General features: G+C 35.8%; 1 protein-coding gene across 1 annotated transcript in view; it reads left to right on the forward strand.

Moving 5' to 3' along the window:
• The window catches only part of RALYL (RALY RNA binding protein like), a 725647-nt gene extending 717476 nt beyond the window's left edge, over window positions 1-8171 (forward strand). The window contains exon 8 of the mRNA XM_060127724.1: window positions 7927-8171. Coding sequence (XP_059983707.1) covers window positions 7927-8171 — 245 coding nt within the window. The remainder of the gene's footprint in view (window positions 1-7926) is intronic.
• The last annotated feature ends 1536 nt before the right edge of the window (window positions 8172-9707 follow it).

Genomic DNA, 9707 nt, shown 5'->3' on the forward strand with positions numbered 1-9707 from the left:
AAAAAGTGAGGGTAGATTGAAGATATTTTCAGATGTACAAGGCTTAAAAAACTTACCTCCAATTCACCCTTTCTCTGATAATTACTAAAGATATACTTCACCAAAACAAGGAGTTAAACCAAGAAACAGAATAACATGACTTTCCCAAAGCAGGGAATCCAAAGGCAAAGGGAATCCTCAGGATAATGATAAAGAAGATTCTAGCATATGAGCTGTGAAAGAGACCTGGAAAATAATGAGTACAGATCAGACCTGCTCAAATGTTCTGGGAGAGACTTTTTCAAGAAGATGAAATGGATTCAGTGGCTAATAGTTGGGGAAGTGAATTGGTTGAGATGAGAGTTACACATCTGATGGAGGGACAGGTAAGTTTGTTTAAGCATATAGAAAGGAGTACATGTACTTAGTACAAGTACCAAGTTTAAAACAAACAAACAACCTAAGGCAATTTTTAATTCCAAAGAAAGTAAAATATTGTTTGGGAAAGAACAAATTATTCATTATATACTAACAAGTTAGCTGCCCAATGCATTTACATTTTTAAATTTATGTAAAAACCGAAAACTGATCTAATACAATTTACAATATAACTCTTGAGGGAGATGGGAAGTAAGTGGGGATGGGAAGTAAGCTGAATCCTCAGTTTCCCAAGGGTGATGTTAATAGATAGTGTATAAAACTAATCAAGAAATAACAATATAAACATGCTATTTAGAAATATAAGGGCACATATCTAAAAGAATCGGCTAAGTGAGTATAAAGCCCTTAAAGAGCTGGAAATGGTAAGCAAATGGGAAGAGAAAACTACTGTTTTTCATTAAAAAGTCTTGTAGAAATATTTAACTACAAAAATTAAATGTTTTAAAGAAGCTCAATTTACAGGGGAAAAAAGAGATTGAGTTGTCCCTAGCAAATGGATCAAAACTTTTCCAACTGCTTCCTAGAGAGCTCCAGTGGCCATCCCTCAGATAAGTGTCACTGGACACTTGTTAAAAATGGCAAGGAAGACTTCATTCAAGACTACTGTAATAGAGGTCAAAACTATTGTAATAGGGGATGGAAATTGAACTCAGCTCTACCAAAACAAAAGGTAGGAGGGTTTTTAAATGCAAGAGTGAGCTGACTGAAAAGTATTAGAGGATGTTAGTAGGGAGGTTGATCAATATGATGAGGCCATCCATGTTTGCTGATTGACTCTATGGAAGTTAGGCTCCTACTGGCCCACAGAGACTGGGAGCCAGGAGTCCTATCTTTTTCTGATGATTACATGTCAAAGGGGGAGCCTCCAGGTCTTGAAAAGACATGCCTGGTTATAAAAGATATACAACTCAAAGGGGCATAGAAAGAATTTACAGGCACAAGGTTTCTAAAGTAAATGCTGTAAGAAAAAGGAGGTCAGGGCACATAATCAGAATGGAGTCTGTCAAAAGTGCAGTCAAGCTGATGGGAATGTTAAGGCTTTCTTAGTAACAACTCAATCATAGTCTTTAAAAATTGAACTCTTTCTCCTCTAAATATACTCTTCTCTCTGCACCCTGCCTCTGTCACATCACCATTACATAAATCCTGTCAATCACATTGCCAACCTTGATATCATCTTCCATTCCTACTATAGCCAGTATTGCAAAATCTGGCTTTTGGCATCTTTTTACTCCATCCCTTCTATTTTCTCAGTGGTACTGCTGATACTCAAGCCCGCTCACTTGCTCTATTGCAGTCACCTTATTTTTTTAAGAACTTTTAGCTGTTCTTTACACTTCTAATTCCTCCCTAATTCATCTACCTTGGGGCAAATAGATTTACACTACTAAAACATCCGAGGCCCCAGACTTGGGAATCAAACAGAACTAGGTTCACATCCTACTAGAGACCTAGTCCCAAAACTTACTACCTGCATAAAATTTGGAAAGGTCGTTATAAAATTTATAAAATGGGTAAAATAATGTCTATTCCTTAAAATTATTGTGAGATTTAAATAAACACAATATCTCAGTAATTTTTTAAGTGATTTATATTGAATCTATGGTCGCCTCAACTATCGAGGATACTTCTTGTGAACAACTTTGAGGACTTTTTCACCAGGAGTGTACTTATGTAACTGGTATGTTAATCTAAAGGCATTCTTCCTGCATACCTTTCCCGATGCTCCTTTATGTCATTGTTAGTGACACCAGCCATAATAAGTGCATCTTTCTAAATGGCATTTACTGGAATCATTGAGTTAAATTCATATTATACACAGGTATTGTAGAATTTTTTAAAACAATACAGTTTATACTGCAATGTGAAAACAATAGTTTGAGGCTACTAGCTGGCTCTGATGAATAATGTGACTGTTTTTATATCAACATCCTTTCTAACCATCTGCTAAGTACAATACAGCTAGCAATTAGCTAGCAATTAAGCCAGTATGTCAAAAAACTTAATTGCCAACTCAACCAATTTTCAAAGTTATATTAATGATAATAGCTCTACAGCAAAGTGAATTTAATAAAAACGCTTTGAACATAAATCCCAACAATTCTAACTTGCCTTCTAAATCATATATACATGATGAAATAGAAACGAGAGGTACAGAAAAATATATTTGAATATGAGGATTAAAATTTTATATCAAATTCTTTCCTTTTAGGGCTTTTTAAAGCCTGAGGCATTTTCCTTTAAACAGAAGTATTTACCTGTCACTTGCACTTCGTTTCCTTTGATAGCCATTGTTTAGTTTGAACATGTGCTTTTAACTAAGCAAATTTCTTCATTCTTGAATTTAAAATTGTCTGGTTCTTCCCTCCTACACGTTGGTGGGAATGTAAGTTGGTGCAGCCACTGTGGAAAACAGTATGGAAGTTCTTCAGAAAACTAAAAATAGAATTACCATATTATCCAGCAATCCCACTCCTGGGCATACATCAGACAAAACTATATTTCAGAGAGATATATGTACCACTATGTTCATAGCAGCACTATTCGCAATAGCCAAGACATGGAAACAACATAAATGTCAATCAACAGATGAATGGATAAAGAAGATGTGGTACATATATACAATGGAATATTACTCAGCCATTAAAAAGAATGAAATAATGCCATTTACAGCAACATGGATGCAACTAGAGATTCTCATACTAAGTGAAGTCAGAAAGAGAAAGATAAATACCATATGATATCACTTATACATGGAATCTAAAATATGACACAAACGAACCTATCTAGGAAATGGAAACAGAACCATGGACATAGAGAACAGACTGGTGGTTGCCAAGGGGGTGGGGGTTGGGGAAGGGATGGAGTGGGAGGCTGGAGTTAGCAGATGTAGGCTTTTATATATAGGATGGATGACACAAGGTCCTACAGTATAACACAGAGAACTATGCTCAATATCCTATGATAAACCATAACGAAAAAGAATAGTTACAAATAGAATGTATATATAATTGAATAATTTTGCTGCACAGAAGTAATTAACACAACATTGTAAACCAACTATATTTCAGTAAAAATAATTTTTAATTTAAAATAATTAAAACCTCAAAAAAAATTGTCTGGTTCCTGAAGAGATTCAAAACACTCCCCTGGGGCTTCCCTGGAGGCGCAGTGGTTGAGAGTCCGCCTGCCGATGCAGGGGACATGGGTTCGTGCCCCGATCTGGGAGGATCTCACATGCCGTGGAGCGGCTAGACCCCTGAGCCATGGCCGCTGGGCCTGCACGTCCCTAGCCTGTGCTCCGCAGCGAGAGAGACCACAACTGTGAGAGACCCCGCGTACCGCAAAAAAAAAAAATCTAAAATTAACGCACTTTTCTCACAAAAGAAATGTTGTGGTTGCCCCTCACTCTGACTTAAAAAGTCAACAAAGACTCAAAATAATGCCACTGTTCAAAGGCAGTCCTCCTCCTGCAAGCACCTGAAGACTTCATAGTTTATTTTTCTCCTGGAGACTTGTCAGTTATAAACATGAATAATTTTCCTTTCAGAAATTCTCATACCTCACGATTGATTTTGCCTTAGTGGTGTGGGGCTCTTGTGTAGAATGTTTCAAGGAGGTTTCTTTTAGTTTCTTTGAATTTGTATTTTTGCTACCATGGTGCCAAATTCAAAAATCACTGTGACTCTATGAAAAGAATTTGATACCCAGACACTTATTTTTGTTTTTTTAGTTCCACAAAAATTCATGAATATATTCAACAAATATTTAATTTACATGTAAGCCTCTGAGCCACCAGGGATACAAAAACGTATAAAAAGTTTTCTGCCCCAAAGAAGCTTCAGTAGTAGAGACACAAATGCATGCGTGCGTGTGCATGCACACACGCACTCACAATAAAAAGTAAAAGTGAGAAGTAGAAAAAGAATTATGCAGATAAAGAGACTGTTATGAAGTTAAGAATAAACTAAAAAACTAACAACTACTAATAAACTACTCATTTCTAATAGAAGTAGAATTAGATAATTATTCATAAAAATAGAACAAGTTGCTTTGTTTCTTTCTATTTCAACAAGATAATAACTGGATCAAAACTGCTTGGTAAACTGTGAACCAACAGTTTTATAAACAAGATATGCTTTCATGTGTGATTTTTTTTTTTTCATGAAACCTATCACTGCTTAGTGATTATAACATTTCCCATTGAGATAATGACAAAAATCTATGGTGGCCACATTACTAAAGCACAGACTGAGTGTATTTCTGTTAAACTCCTATGAATCAATTGCCATTATAATTAAGCTTTTTTTCTCAACCCAGATAATGTCTTCCATGCAGCTAGCTTTCTAATTAATGAATGGATGAATGAGGATGTTATAGGATGTTTTTGCAATGAACTATATTAATACACAACTGCCTTTGAAATAGGTCATCAGAGGAATTACAGGTATGTTGTATATTAATACACAAAACAGAGTAACTTAAAACACTATGTCTGGGCTTCCCTGGTGGCGCAGTGGTTGAGAGTCCGCCCGCTGATGCAGGGGACACGGGTTTGTGCCCCGGTCCGGGAAGATCCCACATGCCGCGGGGCGGCTGGGCCCGTGAGCCATGGCCGCTGGGCCTGCGCGTCTGGAGCCTGTGCTCTGCGGCGGGAGAGGCCGGAGCGGTGAGGGGCCCGCGTACCACAAAAAAAAACCACTATGTCTGTCTAAACAGAAATTAAGGGACCACATCAAAGCCAAAATTGTCTTTGTAATATATGATTCTTAATGATCAGTAGTGATGAATTATTTTGATATGGACAACTTATCTATAGCAATCAAGTAATCAATATAGATTCAACTCAAGAACTATTTAGAACCTCTTAAGAGAACATGTTTTTGTGTTTATAGTTTATAGTTTATAGTTTAAAAAATGCATTCACCTCTTTTTCCTCATTTGAGCATACTGTAGCCTTCTGAAAGATATCATCTTTATGCTCATCTTTTAGAAAAGAAAATTACAGTTAATAGAACTAGTAATTAGCAAAAGTGTGGATCTCAAATCTTATATTCTCTCTAATACCTTATCTCTTCTCTGTATAAGGCATTCAATGAAGGGTACAGAGAACATCAAAATATTTCTTGATAACTGACTAGTATTGCACTTTTCACTTTATAAAAGATTGATATCTTTATTATCCCCTTAGAGTGTGATAATGACCTTTTGAGGCAATAGCTCAAGTTTCAAGAAAGCTTAAACACTAATGAGAAAAGGAGAAGACAACAACAGAACTAGCTGATACACATTTTGGTTGATGAAAAGAGGAGGGATTGTATTCAACTAAGAAGATCAAGAAAGTCAACTTGGATTCCAAAGATAACTGAATCAAATTGTTACACAAAGCCAAATGAGGACTATACAACTCCGAGATCTGGTCCTACATATATTCTCTGAAAATCCATTACACCTTTTGGACCAGAGATTTTCTAGAGAAAAAAAAAAAAAAGAAACAATATAACTTTCAACATCAAAAAGTGACGGTTCTTAGAGAACATATATTTCTGAAGTCATTAGAGAAGAAATAGATATGCCAGACCAAATGAATTTCCAATATAATGTGAATTTTAACCAGAAGCCCATTTGTGTGTTATAACAAAAGAATAAACACAATGACTTAAAATTGAGAAAGTTTGACTTTAAGAAAAGTTGTAATATTAGGGACATGTTTTATAGAATAATAATTATCCAATCCCAGACCTTCATTCCTTTTTCTTTCTTAAAATACCAACACCAGGACTTGAGAGTCAGGGCATTTGAACCACCAACATAGTGACCCAGAGTGGCTAGAAGTGAGGGGGTCACGTGATAAGTACAAAAACCTCTTTTAGGAGAAAGAGTGGAAGATCACACTACAGTAGCCAAATCCATGTGTCTTCCAGGATCAGCGATACAGAGGCAACAAAGTGGAGCATAAGGCATGATTAATATCAGAGGATTCCAAACTTTTCAGTGCTCTCACTAGTCTGCCCATCACAGCTTTTTTTTTTAATTAAAATATAGTTGATTTACAATATTGTGTTAGTTTCAGGTGTACAGCAAAGAACAGAAAAAAACTGGTCTGGAACTGAACCCTGAACCCGCAATATCTCCTTGGAGTTATGCCTGTATTTATATAAGTAACTATTACTACAATTTTAAACAATTTATAGGAGAGGATATCTTCTTACTTATACATAATGTTTATCCATTTATTGATTTACATATTAGTTATGTTTGAAAAGATTTGTGCTGAGTCAAAATGTATATAACAATGCTTATTTTCCTTTTAACTCACATTACAAAAACTACCAAGAATGAATACCCCAAAATATTTTGTCTCTGTAAACTTTCCTTATTGCTGTAAAATATAAATAAATAAACTCAAAGTGCAACATCTTTTAAAACTCGAATAATGGGATAATCATCTGATAAAATAATAATAATCAAAATGAGTGTGAAAAGCACATAGCTTTTGACATAGTCATGTACACATGGCAATAAGAGAAGGAGGTACATAAGACAATCTCATTTATTCAATACCCAGTGCTTCTTGGTATTTTCACAAGAGAAGAAAACCAACCACTAGGGGAAATAATTATTATGTTGTCAGCATAATTCCCATTTGGGCACATTTCTGTGAACGAAATGCACACACCCTGGCATTAGAGGGAATTCCATTAATGTAGAATGTAGCTTCATTTGTTGAGCACTTACTATTTGCAAATCACTAAACTAAACACTTTGATTTACTACTCCAGGCCCTGAAAGTTAAAATCTCTCTATCCTGATTGCGTGGATGAGAAAACTGAGGCACAAGGAGGGTTTATCATTTCAGCGTCGCAAAGCTTGTAAATGATGAAGCTCGACATTGAACACGGGCTCTCTTACACCAGAATTTTATTCTTAACCCTTGTGGTTAACCACATCTACCAACAGAATTTAGAGTAAAATATCAAAGGATTGTTCACATGAACATGTTGTTGACGGCCAACATATCTGCTTTTGTACTTTTTTCCTCAGTGAGTTTTTGTCTTCTTCACTTAAGTTTGAACTTGTCAGTGAGAGCATTCTTCATCCTCCTTCCTTGAGTGAACACATTCTATGTTTTATCTGATTTTCTTTTTTTTTTTTTTTTTGCTGTATTTTCTCCTTAGAGAGGACATCCTTATCAGAAAGAACTATATATAACCAGAAAGATCAATCTGTTTATGTAAATCTTTGTTTCCTTATATACAAGTACCATCGGCATTCCCCAATTTTTTTGCTAATTCTGTTAAAAAATAATATGCTTACATGTAAATACACAGAGATATGAACATAAGTTACATGACTGAATAAATTCAACCTTAACATAATTTACTTTATCTTCCTCACACAATAGTACAGAGTTTACCCATTCATAGACTGTTTTTTCATGGTTTATCCAAATGGCTCATGAGCAACCCAAAGTAGTAGTCATTTGCTTTTTCCCCCCTCCACCAGAAGCTCAGAAGAAGAAATTGGAAGAGAGTATAGAGCTGATCCAAGATGAATGTGTGTCAGAGAATGCAGATCACTCTACAGAGGAGCCTGCTGAAGGAGGGCCAGATGCCGATGGAGAAGAGATGACTGATGGGATAGAGGAGGACTTCGATGAAGATGGGGGTCATGAGCTGGTAGGAACTAAACATTTGGTGTCCACACCCTTTGGTAATAGTACCAGCATGTCAGCGACTCATTCATTCTAAAATATAGATTAATTATTGGGGGCTTATTTCTTTCTTACATGCACATATTTAAGGCAAACTCAGGCAGTGCTTTGCACATAATAAGTGCTCAATATATTTTTGCTAATTTAAAATATGAGGGAATAAATGAATGAACAGGAATATTATATATGAGATTAGGTATATTTACAGCCTCATATGAAAGATTCTCTTTCTCAAATGCTTCATCATGAAAGGAATCTTGTGTTTGTGCAGTTACACATGAACTGTACGTGGGTATAATATCCTGGTAACAAAACAACAATTTACTGGACAATACATGGTTCCCCTCTTATTTAGTAGTGTCACTCACTGATGATAATTATATTAGTTATAAGGCCAACAGCCCTTTTTACACTCTGCTCACTACGATGATCCTTCAGTGTATAGCCAGTTTATCATCTTCAGTGCCTGTGCTGCTTGATAACCAGTTTTTATGAGTTGCAGATTTGACTGAGACTTGATTCTTTACATGTTTTGTTTTCCCCAATGTTGTAATCATTATACTGGTCATTTCCAGATGTTCTTTCCTGTATAAACACACCAGGGACTTGGTAAATATATGCTGATGAGAATGCTACTCCTCATATTTTATCAGCCATGAAATTAAATATACTATCTTAAAGGGACTGACTAATAAGAATAAGGCAAATGTGTGTGTATGTGTGTGTGTGTTGCCAGCTCTCAAGTATCTATGGACTGATTGCATTAAACTTGACTTATCCTAGGTAATATCAGATTCCAATTTGTTTTATTACCTACTGTTATTTAACTGATTTTGTCGTGGTTGTTATTTTGGCATGGTAACTAACCTATCCCTAGTTTCATTTATGGAATTCTATATTGATTTTTAACATTCCAGCTGTTTAAATTGCATGGTACCTTTATTTAAACTTTTCAGATATGAGCCTTTAGCAACCACCCTTATTTTTACAAAAGTCTGTATCAGTTTGAAGGACTTGAGTACCTATTTTTAGATCTAGAGTCTGTTGAGCAGGGACTAGAATGAAAGACTAACAAGTTTCTCAGCTTCTCCTTAGGCAGGACTTTAATCCAACAACATAAGTTCCCCAAGCCATTCTAATCAGACTTTTGCTGTCACCGTCTCATTGTGACTGCTTTTGTTGAGATCTCTGGAGGCCTCCATGTTGCCATTACCAATGGTTGCCTCTCCGTTCTTATTTTAATTAACCTGTCAGCAGAATTTGGCTGAAAACTGCTTAGGAGAATTTCTCAGAATACTAGTTGTTCATTCTCATTCACCCGTGCTAGAAACTTTCCCTCCATATTCCCACTAAATAATGGAATAGCCCAGGACTTTGTCATGGGCCACCTTCTCTTTATACACACTTTCACAAGGTAACTTCATCAAACACCAGAGCTTTGAGTATTATTTATAGGCCAAAGATTCCTAAATCTATATTTCTACTTTTCATCTCTTCCTGGAATTCTAATCTCAAGTAGATGCCTCTCTCCTCATAAATGTTCAATAAACAATTGAAACCTAACATGCCAGAA

This window comes from Lagenorhynchus albirostris, chromosome 17 (assembly GCF_949774975.1).
Source record: "Lagenorhynchus albirostris chromosome 17, mLagAlb1.1, whole genome shotgun sequence".
Classification (NCBI taxonomy): domain Eukaryota; kingdom Metazoa; phylum Chordata; class Mammalia; order Artiodactyla; family Delphinidae; genus Lagenorhynchus; species Lagenorhynchus albirostris.